General features: G+C 48.9%; 1 protein-coding gene and 1 long non-coding RNA gene across 22 annotated transcripts in view; one reads left to right on the plus strand and one right to left on the minus strand.

Annotated features, from left to right (window-relative positions):
* The window catches only part of casz1 (castor zinc finger 1), a 155,258-nt gene extending 143,184 nt beyond the window's left edge, over window positions 1–12,074 (plus strand). For 18 of the 20 annotated variants that reach the window (XM_035522419.2, XM_035522418.2, XM_035522415.2 and 15 more), the window contains 9 exons: window positions 1,264–1,427; window positions 1,870–1,992; window positions 2,191–2,511; window positions 2,624–2,822; window positions 3,752–3,923; window positions 5,762–5,910; window positions 6,243–6,477; window positions 7,311–7,652; window positions 8,303–12,074. In XM_035522419.2, the coding sequence (XP_035378312.2) occupies window positions 1,264–1,427; window positions 1,870–1,992; window positions 2,191–2,511; window positions 2,624–2,822; window positions 3,752–3,923; window positions 5,762–5,910; window positions 6,243–6,477; window positions 7,311–7,652; window positions 8,303–9,576 (2,979 nt within the window). In that variant the 3' untranslated portion in view covers window positions 9,577–12,074. The remainder of the gene's footprint in view (window positions 1–1,263; window positions 1,428–1,869; window positions 1,993–2,190; window positions 2,512–2,623; window positions 2,823–3,751; window positions 3,924–5,761; window positions 5,911–6,242; window positions 6,478–7,310; window positions 7,653–8,302) is intronic. The other 2 variants (XM_081707023.1, XM_081707025.1) reach the window with 1 other exon arrangement.
* Window positions 12,075–12,189: 115 nt separating this feature from the next.
* LOC145653499 (uncharacterized) lies at window positions 12,190–15,606 on the minus strand. 2 transcript variants are annotated; one of them, XR_014119740.1, is made up of 2 exons: window positions 13,226–15,606; window positions 12,190–12,869 (listed from the first exon to the last, which is right to left on the minus strand). It is a non-coding gene; the product is annotated as an uncharacterized LOC145653499 (long non-coding RNA). The 2 variants fall into 2 exon arrangements; XR_014119741.1 differs by having other exon boundaries at window positions 12,190–12,931.
* Between the last annotated feature and the right edge of the window lie 4,774 nt (window positions 15,607–20,380).

The following is a 20,380-nucleotide window of genomic DNA, read 5'->3' on the forward strand; positions in this document are numbered from 1 at the left end:
CCATCCATCAAGTGTTTTTCATCTCAAGACAAATTAGCAACATGCGGAGGGGCCTGTTTGTTTTTTTAATGTTTCACCACTAATAAGATGAGTTTGTATCATTTAAATTTTCCGGCCATTTTTCATGGAGTGTAATTTCAGCCTACCGCACACAAATTAATATAATGAAGTGAGAGCTGGATGCCATGCCAGATATATAGAGATGTTTGTTTTTTGATGAGCTGGTTTGAACTCTGCATGCGTTTTCCCTCCTCCTCCTCTTCCTCTGCCATCCGCTCTGTCTTTATTTATGGAGTTTGTAAATTATTTGATTAAAAAGTCAGCAGGGAGAAGAAAAAAAAGAGTCTGTCTCACCCTCATTTTTTAAAAAGACTAAACGTTACTGGGCGAATATTTAAATGTTGTGTGTTTTTGTTCAGATTAAAATGGACATTGTTTTAATCATACATCTTTTCTGACGAATACAAATGTCGCAAAGTATGAGTTCCATTACCTTCGTGATTTAAAGATGTATGAGGCTATGCTTTTTCTCCAGGGCACAGCACTGTTCAGCTCTCTCTGTTCTTCTCTCTCTCTCTCTCTCTCTCTCTCTCTCTCTCTCTCTCTCTCTCTCTCTCACACTCTCTCTCTCTCCCTCTCTCTCACACTCTCTCTCTCTCTCACACTCTCTCTCTCTCCCTCTCTCTCTCTCACACTCTCTCTCTCTCCCTCTCTCTCTCTCTCTCTCACACACTCTCTCTCTCCCTCTCTCTCTCACACTCTCTCTCTCTCACACTCTCTCTCTCCCTCTCTCTCTCTCTCACACTCTCTCTCTCTCTCTCTCTCTCTCTCCCCCCCTCTTTGAGAGTAGCTATACCCAGGGCTTGTAGTACGTAAACCACATTCATGTGTCCTGGCACAGAACAGCTCTCGAGTATTGCGGAGGGGAGTGCTGTGTTGTGGTAATGTCCTACAGGGGGGGGGAGTACTGGGTTGTGGGAATGGCCTGTAGCTCTCGGTCCTCCCGGGTGTCTTTAGGGCTCACGTCCTGCAGCGCGTAAAGCTCACCCGAGCACTCTCCAGGGATGCCTGGCGTGTGTATGCTGGCCTGCTCTCAAGTGTGGGCTGATCGCATCTGCAGCAGTAATTGTCACAACACGCGTGCGCGTGTGTGCGTGCATGCTTGCGTGTGTGCGTGCATGCTTGCGTGTGTGCGTGCATGCTTGCGTGCGTGCACGTGCGTGTGCACATATGGTGTGTGATGGTGCTTCTCTCCGTGTGCAGATGACTCAGGTGAATCCAGGGTTCTTCGGTGCTCTGAGCCTGAAGTCGGAGATGCCAGGGGGCCAGGCGCCTGACAGCACCGAGACCGCCCACTATCTCAGCCGCCTAATGAAGAGGCCTGTTCAAGAAAAAACCCCAGAACTGTGGAAGAGCTACCTGCGCAGGTGCGGTACCCCAGACGGCCCCAGACGGCCCCAGACGGCCCACAGCCCTGAGCTTCTGCTGAAGACGCATTCCAGGCTTTAACGTTCCTATATCTTAGTTAAGACAGCCTCTGCGTTGGGTCACCGTCACCCTCTTTGATTCTGTGTTCAGCCTGGCCTTGCCATTCACGGTTTGTCCCTGGTTAGGTATGCAGAGAGAAGATACTTGGCCAGGACAAGTGATATGTGTTTGGTTCCAAAGCCAAGACAAAATATCACAGCAGCGTCTGGTAAAGTCTAGTGGTATCACATTATTCAGATTCAGATTGTCTAAAGCCAGACATACAAAGCAGTCCTGAAGCAAATGGGAACTTGTCGCTCCGTCGTATTAACCAGTGCTGTCAGTGCTCTTCGTTTCTCTCCCCTTCAAACAAGTGATGTTTCCCTTTCTCATGGGGTGCAGATACGACACCGATGAAGTCTGCGATGCCCAGTGTGACTTCCTGAACAAAGTGCACTTTCACTGTGTTGTGGAGGACTGTGGTGCTCTCTTCAGTACTGTGGACGGAGCCGTCAAACATGCCAAGTGAGACCCGCCTTCATTCCCACGCGCTCCACACACACGACGGGGTGACGTTCGGACGGCTTCCTTGCCGTGCTCGCTTGCTTTTCACACTCTCTTACGCGCATTGTAACGTTAAGGGTGTGCTATGTTTAGAAGCTGTATAACTGTCCTGCCCCGGGATCTAATTGGATCCAATGGTGTCTCTCTGTCTCCCATTAGCTTCCACTTCAGAGCCAACCTGAAGGTTAAATCGGAGACCTCGTTCGGCGAGGGCAAGGACTCCAACGAGGGTGGCCCCGATCGGCTCGCTGCCCCCGGCTCCACCGTGGCCACCACGCCTCCCGTGGAGGTCCCCGGCGCGGCCATGTCCGGGGTCTACGGCTCCTCCCCCTCTCTGCTGGCCTGGAAACAGCTGGCGGGCTCCATCCCCCATCTCCCCGCCTCAATGCCCAACATAGCTGCAACCTCTCCGCTTGCCACCACCTCGCTGGAGAACGCCAAGCCTCAGGTCAAGCCGGGCTTCCTACAGTTCCAGGAGAAGTGAGTGACCCGAACGCGGCTCAGGCAGCGCATGTGGCGGCATGATCGCCTCCAGACGCACAAGCTCACCTGGTGCTTGTTTTTTTGTTTTTGCTTCTTTTCTCTCGACCAGTGACCCTTGCCTGGCTACCGACTGCAAATACTCCAACAAGTTCCACTTCCACTGTCTGTTTGGCAACTGCAAGTACGTGTGTAAGACGTCGGGGAAGGCCGAGTCCCACTGCCTCGACCACATCAACCCCAACAACAGCCTGGTGAACGTGCGAGACCAGTTCTCGTACTACTCTCTACAGTGCCTGTGCCCCAATCAGGTGAGCCGGGGTCCACTCTCGCCCCGCCGTGAACACACACACCACCTTTACGAGCGCAGGCGGGTTTTTACTTGGCTATCGTAGAAAGTCCATACTTGAAGACATGGGGGCAGGCGTGGGGGGTTTGGGCAGAGAGGGAAAACAGATTCTTATAATTAATACAAAATATTCATGTGATCTGATTAACTCATGGGTAAAAAATTAAGATGAAAACACTTAAATACTTCGATGCAGGATGGGAGGGGAGCGGGGAAAAAGGGTCTAAGCTTTTCATCAAAAATGTCATCATTAATAGAACAAAGCTCTCTTCTCCTTTCCTGTGCCCTTATTTGGAGCCAAACACGTTTAAATGAATTCATTTATGCGGCTCGTTGCTGCTCTGCCTACACGCCCCTCCCCCTCCTCTCCTGAGCCGAGCAGATCCTGTTCATCTGCTCCTGAGGGAGATGCCACTCAGCAGACAGATGGTGCTATGGAAGGAGGTTACAATGAAGGGAGGCAGGCTCCTACCTAAAGGAGTCTATGACGAGCCCTATCAAACCCAGGACTCTCCGCACGATCGAAATGAGCACCTTTTTTTGACGGGGACCCGTGACTGATCCCCGGAGTCCTAGGTTTTAGCGAACCGGTCAGCTGGTCAGTTAGACACCCCGTGTAATGTGCCCCGATGAAGAGGAAAGAGGAATTAATAAGGGGACATAACCTACTTTCCATATTCTCAGAGGACTGGGGGTGACAGCTTAACAGAGCCCATTTTGTTTCAAAAGACGGTCAGTTGTATAATCCTTACAAATGAATACAAGGTCAGGTAATTGGCGAAGTTCCGAGAGGCCTTTCGGGGGGGTCCGTTTGGCGGGATAATCTGGTGCTGGTTGCTCTGGCTTCCCGGGAGCTGACGTTGTGCCACCAATGTCTCCCCTCCCCCGCAGCACTGTGAGTTCAGGATGCGAGGTCATTACCACTGCCTGCGGCCCGGCTGCTTCTTCGTCACCAACATCACCACCAAGCTGCCGTGGCACATCAAGAAGCACGAGAAGGCAGAGAGGCGCGCCGCCAACGGCTTCAAGTACTTCACCAAGAGAGAGGAGTGTGGCCGACTGGGTAGGTTTCAGGCGCAGCGGGTTCGGGGGCCACGGGTGCAGCCAGCGCACGCTTAGCCAACATATTCCGCTGCGTGGAGGTTAGGCAGCATTAGGTTACGGGTCAGACCTCCCACAGATCTTATTCTTTCAGTTATTGGCTTCCCATGAAAGACCCGTGTCTTCAGACACCCTCTGTCGTGATTTGACCTCCCCCACCCAACACTGCCCTCCCTCCAAGTGGTGTTGTCGTGTCAGCTGAGAGGGCCGCAGGGGAAATGTGAAATTGCGTCAGCGATGATGTAACAGCATTTGCGTTTCAGAATGACTGGCTGCCTGTGGCAGGCTTTTCCCATTAGTGCCTTTCTCTCCACCTACGCACCTACACGCTAATTACCACACCGTCGTAGCACAGGGGAAACTCGCGGCCATTTTCACTGAGATGCTCCACGCCTCCTCGGTAGCCGTTACTCCGTAAGAGCCAGAGCACGGGTGCAGGTTTTCTTCGGATGGTTGTAGTAACCAGACACCAAAGTTAAAGTACCAGCAGCGAAATCCCTGACTAAGCCATTGGTGCGTTTCATAACAAATACGTTGGGCCGTGTTTTAAAAATGGGCGCGGCAAGTTGTAAAGATGGGGATGTTTCATCTAGATTAAAATCAGCCCGAGAAAAATGGTGTCTGCCTTTTTGTCATACATTAATACTTCAGTATTTATAGTAAGCAATCAAATGGAGGCTGTTTTCCTGGGTATATTTAACCTGTCAGGAATGAGCAATTACACATGTTTGTTAATTACGGGGTCTGTCTGACTCACTCTGTTTGTGCTGTTCCTTTCCAAGCCTCGATCATCATCACACGCGCAAATTGAAAGGTTCTTCTGCACCTCTCCTCCCCTCCTCTCCTCCCCTCCTCAGCAGCGAAGGAAAAGAGAAAAGTTTTTACAGTAGGGAGGAAACCAAGCCAGAAGTGTCACCAAACACGCCCGGTCCGTAGACACACCGTCGTTCACCCTCATTGTTTAGCGAGTTTTAAAAATAAAGGGCTGCGTTACCAAAGCAAGCGCTGGGATCATAAAGAATTGATGGCTCAGCTGCCCTGCGAGGGTGGTATCCATAGCAGCAACATTAAACAGAGCACCGGTGATGATGTTACCAGGATGCGCTGAGACAAAGAGCCTTGATATTTTAGCATGTCATTCTTATTTGCTCAGCTCCCACTGTTTAAAGCACATCGGCTGTGTTTACAAAAGCAATCTGACGACAAGCAGCTAGTCACGCCGTGCCTCGGATGCCATGGTAACAGACAGGCCGCCACCTGCCCCGCGTGTTCCTCCTTCAATTATTTTTGTGTGCATTATTCACAATAAAATTATTACCTTCCTACATTATTTGATTAGCTCAGAAAAGCAGTCATTTAATCTGAAAACATATAGCAATTAAAAACTGTAGGGCTTCCGTAGAAAGGGGAGACTGGGAGAAATGAAGAAATGGACAGACACAATATGGGAAGATAGGTTGTGAAAAATGAATTTAATATGGAAATAATTGTGTGTTTACTTTGGTTTGCAGGGTTGTGCATTATTGCCTCTCCAAATGCAGAATGTATTTATGTAAATTCCAAATTGAATAAAAGATGTCATTGTAATAAAGAGCGCCGCAGGTCTAATCCCCAACGCTGCACTTTCTCAGTGTGACACTTGGGGGTGGGGGTGGGGGGGAATAAAGGCTGGACTCGTGTGCCCTGGCGCTCCAAAAGCTGAGGCGTTCTCTCGGTGCCACTCGGGCCTCTGCTGCCAGCGCCGGCCGGCGCGAGGTCGGCCTCAGCTAACAGGAGCCGCTTCCTTCTGCTCTCGCGCAGGCTGCAAGTACAACCAGGTGAACAGCCACTTCCACTGCATCCGCGAGGGCTGTCTCTTCTCCTTCCTGCTCAAGCACCAGATGACCTCCCACGCTCGCAAACACATGAGGAGGATGCTGGGAAAGAACTTCGACCGAGTCCCGTCTCAGGTGCGCTGGACGAGGCCGATGAGCCGTGGTTCATGGACACGCTTGTAACCTTCCCGATGTTTTGAATAAAAAAAAATACAAATGAAGGTTTAGTAGATGAGGTTTAGTAGTTTTAGTGTTAGTAGCATGCGCGGTTGTTTTTCTGGAGGACGCTGATGAAGATGTCTGATTATTTGCAGTCACAGAATGGAAATTGCTTTGCAAGAAGGCTTTGACAAGTCTGGTTGGCACCGGATAACACCGGATAACACCGGCTCTGTCAGCCGCCTGTGAATTAGTTTGCGCTCTCGTCTGGTCCGGGTGACTGAGTCGTGGGTTTCACTGTGCCACAGGTGGTTCCTCACGGCCACCAGGCAGACGACATGCAGCACATGACCAGCCTGGCCTCCACCGGCGCTATGACCGGCCACCCGGGCCTGGGCCCCGGCTACCCCGGCATGATGGATGACGCCGACGACTACATGGACTACATGGGAGTGGGAAGCCCCCTGGGCCTCTCCTCTGAATCCTCCAACCAGGACCGCAGCTGCACTAGCACACCCGTGGGCAACGACAGCTCCCCTGCAGGTAAGGGGCCTCCTCCGCCCTCCCCGTTGGGTGTCGCCTTAGAGAGCAGCATGCCGAGGTTTAGTGCTCGGTCCCGGCGGCCAGACACGAGCGGAAAGCTCGGGGTCAGCCCGCGCCGAGACGTTTGGCCCCTCCGAGCAGTGGAGTAAATATTCCGGTTGGTCACTGGAGCGTGGCGTGTTGGACCCTAAGCCTCGCCTTATCGTGACAAAAGGCTGCACACTTTACGTTTTCACTGGCATCCGCCCCCTGCTCACCGGGTCTCATAAATGCAACAACTTGTCCATGAAGCATCAGAGCTGGCGAATGTTTTCCACTGTAATGACACTCATCAAATTATGGAGCAGTAAATGTATTATATAGTGCTCCACTCACCCTCCGCACATTAGTGCCATCTCTGTGGCAACTCCACGACAGAGGCTCTGTGGTCACATCATCTCCACCTACGCCACATGCTCAGTGTCGTCTGGGGACAGCGCACATTTCTCTGGGCTTAAATCGGGTCTTTTGCTGGTCAAATCGGGCCTTCCCTACGTTGGAGTGATTGAAATGTTCTCTGCCTTTATTTTAAAATATTATCTTTCATTCTCATCACTGTTGCTTCTGGCTGTTGTCTGTTTTTTTTTTCTTTTTCATCATCATTTGGCTTTGGGTATTTCATTATTTGATCTCTTCCCTTTCTACCTCCCAATCCCTGTGTGTGTGTGTGTGTGTGTGTGTGTGTGTGTGTGTGTGTGTGTGTGTGTGTGTGCGCGCACCTGTTTGCCTGTCTGTATGTCCTGTCCACAACCCTCTGCTCTCCCCATCCCGCCCCGGGCACCCCGTCTCTGTAGGAATGGGCTGTCACATCCCCACTCCTGCTGCTCCTACCTCCGCTGACACGCCTCCCACCTCTCAGTCTGCACCTCCTCCTCCGCCTCCTCCGCCTGCTCCACCGGCGCCCCAGGCGCCGCTCCAGTCCCAGCCTCCATCTTTCCCTCCGGCTCTCCTACGGCCTCCCCTACCCTCGCTCCCGTACCTTCTCTCTCCATCCTGTGTCTCATACTCTCTGCTCAGCGCCTCTCTCGGAGCCACTCGGAGCGTTGTCATGCCAACCAACACTCCAGCTTTCGGCTCCATCATTGCCACTCCGTCTCCGGTTAAAAATGACGTCCCGATAGTGCAGGACGCCGCAGGTACTTACCCCGCCTCCGACAGACCTCAGCACCTCTAGAGCAGACTGGATCTGGCCTAACCTGTCTGTCAGCTGTGTGTCTAGAAACTGCCCAACTGCCCAGTTACTCAGCAGCACAAGTTCCAAACACTTTTGGTCCGGGAAAAAAAACAGCTCATTCTGTTATAATGCATGCACAGTCCCTCTCGCAGGTTTTTCCTCAATTTGGCAACATATGTTAAACAAAGATATCAACATTTGCCTAGTTTTTAGGGTCCATGCTGTGCATATGTAGGAGGGAACAGCCCTGGTTGGTTGGTCTTGATAGTGGGCGTGGATAGAGCTCCGGGCCTCAGTGTGCACCACACAGGGCGGACAGTATTAGACGTGACCTCAGTCTGCTCACTAAAGCACAAGGTTTTACATGGAGGAGGTTCTACATAAAAATGTCACATTATACGAACAGACGCAAGAGGCCTCCTGTGCTCTGTTCGATCGCACGGTAGGCACAGCAAGTAGGGCGAGTGTGCGCGCCTCGCCGCGATTAGAGGCGCACCCCGCGCGTCTGCCCCATCTCTGCAGCCGTTTTGCTCAAAGCCAGAAATAGCAGCTCCAAAGCTACCTCAGCATGGCAGGCCTAATGTGTCATTCCTCTCGCTCTCTCATCTCCAGGGAACACCATCTCCATCCCCGCGGCGACGGGCGCCAAGAAGCGTTTCTGGATCATCGAGGACATGTCGCCGTTCGGCAAGCGGCGCAAGACGGCGTCGTCCCGCAAGATGCTGGACGAGGGCATGATGTTGGACGGCTTCCGCCGCTACGACCTGTATGAGGACTGCAAGGATGCGGCGTGCCAGTTCTCGCTGAAGGTCACGCACTACCACTGCACGCGCGAGAACTGTGGCTACAAGTTCTGCGGGCGCACGCACATGTACAAGCACGCGCAGCACCACGACCGCGTCGACAACCTGGTGCTGGACGACTTCAAGCGCTTCAAGTCGTCGCTGAGCTGCAACTTCGCCGACTGCCAGTTCTCGGGCAACAGCACGCACTTCCACTGCCTGCGCTGTGGCTTCCGCTGCACAGACAGCACCAAAGTGACGGCGCACCGCAAACACCACGGCAAGCAGGACGTGATCAGCGCGGCGGGCTTCTGCCAGTTCAGCTCCAGCGCCGACTGCGAGGTGGTCGACTGCAAGTACAAGCTGAAGTGTTCACACTTCCACTGCACGTACCCCGAGTGCAAGCACACGGTGGTAGGCATGTCACAGATGGACTCGCACAAGCGCAAGCATGAGAAGCAGGAGCGCGGCGAGCCCGCCGCCATCTCGCCCGGCCGGGACGGCGGCACGGGCGGGCACGGTCACCACCAGCACCACCAGACGGGGCTGGCCCCGCCTCCCACCTCCGTGAGCCTGCGTTCGACCTCACCCGGCGCGCAGGGCCTGGGTCACAGCACCACGGCCACGTACCTCCCCCCGGGCACGGGACCCGGTGAGTACCCCGACCTGCCCCGCTCGGGCATCAGCCTGGACGGCTCTCTGAACCTGGGCACAGACGCCGGCAGCTCACTGTTCTTCCTGAAAGGCGCCGCCGGCCTGGGTCTGGCCAATTCCCTTGACCTGAGCAAAAAACTGCAGCGGGAACCCCTGTCCGCCAGCCCCGCCTCCATGGCAGTCGCCGCCGCGGGCTTGGCCAACCTGCAAGACGACACCACCGGCACATCGGGCGACCCCGAGGATGACCTGTCCCCCGAGGATGAACCCGCGCACGAGGAAGAGGATGAGGACGAGGACGAGGACGAGCCCGAGGAGGACCTGAACACGGACTCCTATGACGATTCCACTGCGGAACCGGACGGGGAGAAAGACAATGGAGAACATTTCCACGCTTCCATGAACCACACCGAGACTTCCCGACTGGAGAAAGAAGAGGCTGACCTGTGATCCAAGCCGCACAGGCGGTCGAAGAAACAATCCCTGTAAACTACGAACAAACGTGCGTGTGAGGGGCCTTGTTTATCGTGCTCAGAGACACCGCAGATGACAAGAAAATAACAATTACACAAGCAAAGGGAAGGCTGAAAATGATTTATTATGATGTTTACAAGATGACCAACATTATTAATTTAATTATGCATTAAAAAATGAACAGTGGAACAGACAGGCAAAGCCGTCTTTTACACATGGGTGGCAATGTACACATTTTCCTACACATCAGTCTCTTTTGTGTGTGCGTGCATGTTTGACTTTAATTTATTCTATTCTGTTTGTTACTTTTTGTGTGTGAAAAAACAATATAAGGAAAAAAACGTTATATATATATATATATATATATATATATATATATATATATATATATAATGAATGAATATCTATATACAGTAGATGTGTGTAGATGTTAATATACATTTTAAGTGCAGTCACTGAACTGCACAACCCTTGTACCAATTGAAACAAATGTCACGCTTTGAAGACAACGGGGATCTTTTTAAATGATTGTGCTAAAACAACAGATTCAGTAACATCCTGCATTATTATTATTATTATTATTATTATTAGTGCAGGGGCCCACATCAGTGCTTAGGTTTATCTGCTTTTCCATTAGGCACCTGATTTGTTTAAAATGCTTATCTTTCAGTGATCACAGTTCTCACGTTAAACGTCCGCCGTGGTCAGTCGTGTAATAGGCTCCATTCCATGTTTAGCTCCATGTCTCCATGAAACTGCAAGTTTCAGTCCATAACACATCTGACTCGGTGAGCGCCCCTCACTCAAAGCTAGGCCTCACACCATTTCTTTCTCATTTCTTTTCAAACGTGGACCCTTTCGGCCCCTGCGTACAGATACAGTGCACGTTTCTGTACCCGCGGTTAACTAGTCAGCTCTTCTGTTTAAGACATTGTGTTACCATTTTGCTTCGTCGTGTTGATTGTTTTTCGTTGTTATTGCCGTCGCTGTTGTCGTGGCATTATTCTCCGATTGCACAGGTGTGAGCGGCTCACGCAGGGCTTCCCGCCGTGGGGCAGGTCAGTGGGAAGGGTCCTGACTGCATGGTGGCCGATGGGGGGGGGGGGCAGTGACCGCTCCGCCGCTCTCTTCGGACTCACACATGCGCACGAGTGTCCAGCAAACGTAGAATGGAAGCGTGTTCTCTGAACTTGGGGGGGGGGGGGCTCTAGTAGCTTGTAGGTAATTTTGTTCTCTTTTTTGTTTGTTTGTTTGTTTGTTTGTTTGTTTCATTACAATTTTCGTAGCATGATTTAAAAAAAAAAACAGTGAGCAGAGTTGGAGTTGATGGATGAAGCTTCATTTTTTAGAAGCCTCGTATGTCTGATATTAAAGGAGAGACTTTTTAGCTGGGAACAGATGAAAGAGAATTGGAGGCGAAATGGAGGAGTGGCCATAGAGAATGCTAACGCTATGCTCCAGAAGTGTGTGTTTGACCGATACAGACAGAAAACAATGTTTCAAGCTTTGTTTTCTCTTTATAAAAGCTGTGGTTGAGCATTTATGACCGTTTATTTAATATTTATGTGACCTTGCAAAGAGAAAACTTTAGGGTGTTTTTGCACTTTTTAGATTCATTTTTACCTTATGGAAATACAATGGCGATATATATCTTTTAACAGGGAAACTGCTTTACAATGTCGTTTTGTTCACTTTGCTTTGATGCACAAATAATTGTGGGTGTGACGAAGACCTGTTGTTCTGTGTTTTATTTAAAAAAAGAAAGGGGGAAAAAGACTGATTTTTCTTTGCTTTTGAGATTGGATGATTTCAATATGAAACAGGCACACCAGAAGTGAGTCTGTCTAACGAATAACACTAATGGCGACTGTAATTTAACTGAATTCTATACAGAGGAAATTACTGCAGTGCTTCGCTCCAAATTACAAAGAAAAAACAATGGATTTTGTTTGCCTGGCTTCAGCTGAAAATGAGTGATGGCGTTAGAGGAAAAAACTAGGAAATTACAAGGAAAGGAAATTACAATTAATTATTTCTTAAACATGGCTTTGAAAGAACTATCACAATATAGGTAATTAAATATGTAGATGATTATCTTCAAAATATTGTTCCAGGAGGGAAAAGGTTGTATAGTATTTTCTTCTGTAAAAACTATATATGAACAAAAATGCTCTTTGATTAAAAGCTTCCTTTAAAAAAAACCCATAAAAGCAGAAATAAAGAATAAAAGGTTAATTATTAAAATAACAAGAATAGTTTGCTCATGTGTGTGATTTTTTTTAAAAACTATTATTCTTCTCATGGCTTCCCCATAGAGGTAGCCATTTAGTGGAAAACAGACCTTTAACTCTTTGTAGCTAAGAAACCGTGAAGCTCCATTTCTACCATGAACTTTTGCCTTAGAATTTTTATTTTTTATTTCCAGGTTGTGCAACATACAAAAATACAGCGATAATGTGTATCATTGGATATCTGCTTAATTTACCACCATCTTTACTTCGGTTTCCTTTGTCATTCTTTTTGTGTGATATTTTTTTTCTTTGTAAATCTGTACTCTGCTCCCAGCATGCCTCTGGGACAGGATCTCTGCTCTCAAGTGCAAACCGGGCTCACTCATGTCCCCTCTCGTTTTCTGAAAGAAAAAAAAAACTGACACAAAAAGGAAATGTTAAAAAAGGCTGTTTGGCTGGGAGATCGTACTGTGCACTTGAATACATTTTATGTGTGTAAAATAGCAGGATTTGTAAAAAGTAAAAAAAAAAAAAAATAAAGGAAATATAATTATTATAACAATGCAAACGTGCTAAGCAATGTTTTAGCTCGTGGTGTTTTGCCTGCTGTGTTTGCTGAGCTGTGGAATCATGCATGGCATTTCCCAGGATGCCGAGCGCTGTGTCTGATGAGACCCCACAGGCACCCACCCAGGCCTGGAGCTAAGAGTGGAGCCCAGACCCGAGTGTGTGCGCGGGAGGATTGGGGCACAGTCTATGGGCCATGGTGCAGAAGGCAGTGGCACGTGTTTAGTGTCAGGATCCTCGCAGCTTCCTAATGGACCGAACTCCAGGCCCGGCGGAGCCCCAGCACGGTGAGTCGGCCGTGTCCGGGCAGAGATGCTTCTTATCTGATCTGGCTCAGCAGTCATCTCAGACCGACGGTGCAGCTTCGGCTGTCGGGCCGAACCGGTCCTGGGGCCAGGCTGGTCTCGAGCTGCTGACTCCCACTTTCCCAGATGCTCTATCTCCTGGCCCCACCTACTCCTTCTGATGTGCCTTTAAATAAAGACGAGTGAAGTCATCACCATCTGTCTGCCAGCTGGCATCCTGCATGCCGTCTTGGGGAAAAAAAATATAATAATTATAATAAACATGAAAATTATATTACACAAAAACCAGACGGAAGCAACTTGCAAATCCTGCGTTGGCTGCTGCCGAAATGACAGATCATTTTACTGTTTTAATGAAGAAATAAAGAGAAGACTGAGGAGTAACTGGATTACTCATCTGCTTTCTGTAATGTGGGGGGGAAAGATTACTGAAAAACAAATAGTAAGAAAATAGGTTTCATACTTCTCTTTTAAAAACAAATCGAGGCATGCCTTAGTCTGATCAGAAAATGAAGCACTCACAGCTCGGGCTTGGGCGGTGTGTTCTGTGGGCGCCACAACGGGGCCGGCGGCGTCCTGGTCCCACAGGTAGCACGTGGATGCGCGTGGAACTGGCTGAGAGAGGGAAACGCATGGCCGGAGTCACCCACAGGCGCGCAGGGCACATATCTGGAGCTGCTGCAGTCATACTAGACATCCACGTGTGAGTTCATAGAATGAGGTGGTCTTGCATAACAACAAGTTAGTGAACAGTTAGTCATTGATTCTAAACTCTAGCATAGGCTACCCCTGCCTGATCTTGCATTACCACTCCACAACAGTGGTGGTGATCACCCTTCCTGTCAACACAGGCTGCCACAGTTCTCATCCAAAACATATTTCTAGACTAGATTCCTGGAGCTCGCTGCTGGCAGGTCCTATGCAGCCTGCTGGTCATCTGGTCCACAACCTGCCAACGTTCTCTCATGCGATTCCTTTCCACACAGCACGCGACCAGCTCTGTACAGCCAGAGGGATCAAATACAGAACTTCTGTTCCTGCTTTCCAAACCTTGAAAAGCTCAGCCAGGCGTAACCTGCGAACTAGGGTCTGTTCTGCACCCGGGCGCAGTTACTCAGAGCCTCAAGAGGAAATTCACTTTCAGGCACTATCTGCACCATCCTATCCATGACTGTGAGAGAACTCTTTGTTTTAAAACTGGCAAAATGGATCGTGGCTGGCTGACATCGGCAGCACATGTCCAAAAAGCCATATGAACATGACCAGGCAGATTGGAGTTAAAGTCACATGACCAAACTAGGACCGCATACAAAGTGTCCACAGAGCCCTAAAACAAAGCCTGATTTGTGTGACATTTAAACAAAAAAACTAATTACTTCAGATTGGTGTGAATGTGAATGTGGCCTAAATGCGCTTATAGGAAACTTAAGCACGAACTGCACGAAAGCATGAATAGGAAACTTAAGCACATCCAAACCTGTTTACTTGCTGGGACGTTTCTTGCTAAATGTAAAAGAGGTGAAATTGCTCGGGTTCTGCTACATTGTGAGATGTTTGTTTTACCCACATTCCCCTCATCACCCGTCTGCCTGTTTTTGTAGGTTATTCTGACTAAGAGCAGTAAATGTGAATATAAAGGGAAGTACGTTAACGGTGACACTGTGTTCATTACTGCCAGTGCACCACTGTGACTTTAGTAGCTGTGTTGGATTCTGTGCTATCTGTGCAGTTCCTTCTTTAGTTTTCACTATGCGCTGCTATTTGCCTGTTCCCACTCCTGGGGGGTCTATATTTCAGGGGACCTTTGGTCATGGATTAAAAAAAGGATCCATCAGGAGACCTCGTGCTTTTGGTAGCAGCTGTTGTGTGTGTGTGTGTGTGTGTCAGTGAAAAATTAAGTTCTCAGACCCTAAAGGGGAAAAAGAATTGGACACACATTCAGCCAATTTATAAGACCTTATTGGAATCAGTGTCCTATGGCAGTCGTATACAAATTTTGTCTCCTTCTCTGTCCCTGTGTTGACACATGAAGCAAGAGGTTATTGTTTAATATGTCTATCAGTGCAAGTGAGAGAACACAGGACAAATATGCTTAGTCTTGTAACTGTAATTCCACATCGTTATAGGTTGCACACCACTTCACCGGGCAGATGACAAACTTGTCTCTGCATCTAACCAAAGTCCTCGTCTGCAGCCAGACTGTTACACTGCTCCGAGCGCAATGTTGACCAAACACACACCTGTCAAAATCATGCAAGATTTCATTTGAAGCTACACAGCTGTGTGTTAACAAGCAAAGGATTTCTTTTCGAGGACTCGGTCACACTCACAAAAAGTCTGTGACATGTAACCATAATAAGGGAGGAGCCGTTTTTGCATATAATTTTGTAAGATAAAGGGTGTGTGGCATTTTGCAGTCATGGTGAGTCTGGTATTTTATGTACTCTGAACTGTAGTGACTAGGCACAGAATAAAATAATGTATTTTTACAAACATGAAGGTGCTGATTTCTTGTACCTCAGAGACACTAGTGACTTTGTGAAAGGAGAAAGTCAGTCTGTGTTTTATGTGCAGTAGGCATCATCACAGATTAGTCATCCAAAGTGCAACTCTGACTATCCAGAAATTAACCAACAACTGTATGCAAGTGGCAACCGGAAAGCAGCTCATAAAACCTTTAATCTGCTCTGGCTGCAGGCCAGCATGCCGTACATGTGAAGTAGTTCGCTTAAAACCAAGCAGCCGTCTCTGGGGCAAAAGGAAACAGCTTCAGCACTTTATAAGTCCATCCAGAAGAGAGACGCAACACAGCACAGTGCACAGCGACACCAGCGCAACAGCATACACACACACACACACACACACACACACACACACACACACACACACACACACACACACACACACACACACTTGTGCACACTTGTACACACATAAACGCACATGAGCACACACACACACACACACACACACACACACTTGTACACACACATGCATGCATATACACATGCAAACATACCCAGAGGAGCAGTTTTGCTTCTGTGGGTGGGCACGCATACACACACACACAAGACCCATTTTCTTGGCAACTGAAGAAATTCTTAAGTGTTAGTCATAAATAAAGTCATAAATTGGGTTAATTTGACACGATTCTGTAGAGAATCAGATGGGTTTTTTTTAGCAGGGAAAGCCCAGTGGACTGGCTGAGAATGAGCTGAAACAGTGATTTGATCTTTACTGCTATGATCATGGAGAAACAGCAGCCTGGCGGCAGCCGTAAACCACCACCACTTGGCAGCTGGGAACGTAGAGACCTACAACATGAACTCTGTTCAGATGTAATCCAATCAGCTGAAATGGCAAAAACACCATAAAGAGATGAAAAGTCTCTGCACTACCAGAATGGCTTGAAACTTGCATGAGAAGTGAAATGAATAGTGTAACAGTGTCATTATATACATTATCACTGTAAGAGTGTCATTGTATAGTGTTAACAGTGTAACGATGTCATTGTATAGTGTTATCAGTGTAACAGTGTCATTGTATACAGTGTAACCGTGTCATTGTATACATTGTTAATAGTGTAAGAGTGTCATTGTATACATTATTAACAGTGTAAGAGTGTCATTGTATACAGTGTTAACTGTGTAACGGTGTCATTGTATACATTGTTAATAGTGTAAGAGTGTCATTGTATACAGTGTTAACTGTGTAACGGTGTCATTGTATACATTGTTAATAGTGTAAGAGTGTCATTGTATACATTATTAACAGTGTAAGAGTGTCATTGTATACATTGTTAATAGTGTAAGAGTGTCATTGTATACATTATTAACAGTGTAAGTGTGTCATTGTATACAGTGTTAACTGTGTAACGGTGTCATTGTATACATTGTTAACAGTGTAACTAATTGTATACATTGTTAACAGTGTAACTGTCATTGCATACACTGCTGTATTCAACAATTTTACTGAGATAAAGACTCGATAACCCAACTTTTCCAGATGGTTATAATTATTATATGCATTGTGCTTCTGGCCAGGAAATGCACCTGCAAACTCTTGCGACATGAGGGCTATAAACCAGCTGAAATAGACAGTGAAGAGTCACATCAGAACGGCTGTGGAACTGATGAAAACAATCAGAACAGCACGTTAAGGCAGGGTTGTGCGGAATCATGAGCCAGGCTTAACAGTTCCGTCCGTTTATCCTGAAACCACGGCTGTAACGGGAGGTCAGGGAGCAGAGAGGAGGCCCCCTGACACTCACCGAGATGTTTACGACTTCTGCCCATGAAGCACTCCACAAACACACCTCTCTCCCTTTCTGACACCACTAATACCGTCTACAGGAGCCAGTGGGAATGACGATCTCCAAATGTATCTTTGCGAGTGGAGCCCGTGCTAAATAAGGGGCGAGAGACTCCGTGAAAAGGGGAGCGAAAACAGGTGGGGCAGCACTGCTGGTAATCTTTCACATTACGGTTGTTGATAACTCTCAACCTTCCTCCCTCCACTCACTTAAAACGCTGTCATTTAATACAGCGCACATCAGCAATGTGACATTTGCAGTATGGAAGAAGTGGAGGTTGGGAAGATTCTGTTGGCGCTAATAATAGTGACTGTACACCAATGACTGGGGTTTTTGTTACCGGAGGTATTTTGTCAGGGCTGTGATCTTTCCAAAAGAAGAGGTTAGAAGTCCAATGTGGAGTTTTGGGATTAAGATTTTTTTTTTACAGTCCTCGCCAAAGGCTCAAAGTTTGGATTGTGTTTCGAGCGACAATCCAAGCCATATTTAGTGGACAAGGTCAGCAAATTCACATCCTCTATTTTATGCCCACCAGCATTCACTGCCCGGTGCTGGTAAACATAAAGCCAGTTATTACCACCCATGCAGTATGTCAAGGTGTTTCAGGAAACGAGATTAAAAAAAGAAGCACATTTTGGGAGTGGAGATGGACTGCAGCTTTGTGTCTGGAGGATCTGACATCTTTTCACGTCACTTAGCGTTGTGCCAGCAGCATATTACAGCACACCCGGAGGCTCCAGTGAACCGAGCGCTGCTTTAGGTCTTCAAGCATCAAACATTTTACTTCTACCATAGTCGTTAAGAGCAGGGCTGTGGGACACAGCAAGTTCAGTGTAATTACACAGGTAGCGCGATGCAGGGGCAGTGGATAGTGGTGTTCGTCGTCTTAATTAAGGCATAAACTGCAAGCGCTCTGAGCTAAAAGCAGATCTGTTGATTTAGGAGGAGCGCCTCGTCGACGCACGCAGGCTGTTCCGCGCTTGTCGCTCGGATCCAGCGCAGACGCACGGGACAGAGCAGCCCCCGCATTTGCGTGTGTGTGTGAAAAAGGAAGCCACAGTGAAATGTGGAAAGAGTGAGGGGAGCCAGTTTGAGCCATGTGTTCAGACCAGTGTTTTCCTCCCCTCCCCTCCCCTCTCCTCTCCCCTCCCCTCCCCTCACCTCACCTCCCCTCTGGCATGCTTCAGGTGCTGCACGCGTGCTTCTATATGATTTGTCTAATTTGTAAGTCTTGGCGCGGGGCTGCACCTGTTGCCCTGCTACTGCCTGAAGTGGTGGCTCTCTCACCAGGCTGACAGGCACCCCTGGATAATCCATTCTGTTCACAATAGCACTGCAGCTCTCCCCACCAGTGTAGGACAAGGGCATTTTTCTCTCACCAAGCTCTCATATCCGCCATGTAGCTGATGGCTCATTACAGGCCAATTCATAAATATTGTCTCCAGTATTACCACTTCCAGGACCTCTCAGTTCCCCTGAGATTTATTCCCCTCTTTTCAGGCCGCTATTGTTTTTCCCGCTTTCTGTTCTTCAGCCCCCTCCCGCCTCTTGCACTACCAGTAGCTTCTGCTTTTCCGCCAAGCTGCAGAACAAAGGTACATCACGGCTCCCACCAACTCCCTACGCGCACGTGTTCGCCTCAGACGCCTCCCGTTTAAAGTCGAAACGGAGCCGAGGAAGCAGCCGGCGAGCGCACATAGACACACAGCACAGGGAAACATGATCCTGCTTGATTGTCGAGAATTTATATAACGAGCGATGACAAAGTGCTTCATGGTATGCAGGCCCTTGGAAGCCTCTGCAGATCCGGCCCTAGCAGCGGTCCGGGGGGCTCACGCCGGCCGCCTCCCGTGACCTTGGCGGGAGCGGGCGACTTTTTGAATGTGAGTAGGCGCGAAGGGGTTCGCACCTGCGTGTCCCCGAGTCAAACCGGCGCAGCGGCGTCAGCCAGTGCAAGCTTCTGACAGACAAGCTTTTAATATGTGAATACAAGCCCACCTGTCCTTGACAGACAATGGCAGCATTTAAAGAGCATAAACAGATCCTTTCACACACGCACTGCGCCCAATGTGGTGGTGGGGCGGATAAAAAGTGCAGGACATAAATATCTTTACCAGCTCCAAAGTGATAAAGTGGCACCAAGTTTAGGAGCAGAAATGTCAGTTTCCACTTGAGCACAGCCAAAGAAAACAAGAGTGGCCCAATGCTTTCTCTCACAGCAGAACCGGAGGGCGTCACGCGGCGTCTGATGCCATCTGTCCACCAGCGGACTGCCTTTGAGTGCAGGATACCCAGTGGAGCTCCAGAGGCCTGGCCCCATATGAGCTACATCAAACAGGCTCCTTCCCCCCCCCAGCCCTGCGCGTGGCACTGCGCGAGATATCAGCAGAGGAGGGGGAGGAAGTGTGCACAGTTCTGCTGTCCCAGTTGCATTAGCCTTGACCTTTCTTATGCAAAGCTGGGTGAGGCTTTACCTCATCGCGTGGGTGGAAAAAACAAATTAGCGCATGAGGTACGGATCGTCATTCACAGCCTCATAAATCTGCTAGAGAGTATTTTGACTCCAGTGTTGGATGGAGAGATAATGCCTTTATTTCATAAGCATGTGAGAAGGACAAATAAAATCTTTCAAAACATATTAAGTCTGGACTGGTCTGGATGATTAACATACAGTCACGTGTGCGTAAGGGGCATCCAACACGTTTTGTTTCAAATTAACCCCGACCTTCTGTGGGCACTTGACCTCTGGGTAATTTCTAACTATAGGGATTAGCACCATTTGGAGTGGAAGCGTGTGATATGTAGGTCATGGGTAAAATAGGTGTGTCCAGTTAAGGATTTCAGAGGATGTGGTGCTGCGTAATCCCTCCAGAAGGAGCCGGTGCTGTGAGCCAGCCCTCGGGGGGGGGGGGCAGGAAGGGCTAACAACCCTCCCATTGATCGGAGGAGACACTCGGCCTTCCAACCTGCTGAGTGCTCAGTTCAAGAGAACAATGGCACTGAAGCTGCATCAATACACCGGCCTATTCAGGAATCCCCCCCGCCCCCCGCCCCAGCAGCGCACTGGCCGGAGCAGAGCTCACCTCCCGCTCCGGAGACGGATCCAGCGACTGCCGGTGCTCCGTACGCCCCTTTTAACATCTCCCTGTTTAAGCGCCGGGCACGATGCGGTCGAACGCAGATGGCCACCCGCACGTCCTCCCCTCTGAAATAAAGACCAGCGATGGTGAAGGCTTTCTGGGCAGGAATGCACTGCTGCTCCCATAAGACACTAAATGATGTACAAGTGCATTTATTACAGCAGCCCCTATAAATCTGAGCCCAGCCTGAACTCCAGGGAGAGGTTAATGGATTACAAAGGGATG

This window comes from Electrophorus electricus, chromosome 24 (genome assembly GCF_041902795.1).
Source record: "Electrophorus electricus isolate QZ-2024a chromosome 24, ASM4190279v1, whole genome shotgun sequence".
NCBI lineage: Eukaryota > Metazoa > Chordata > Actinopteri > Gymnotiformes > Gymnotidae > Electrophorus > Electrophorus electricus.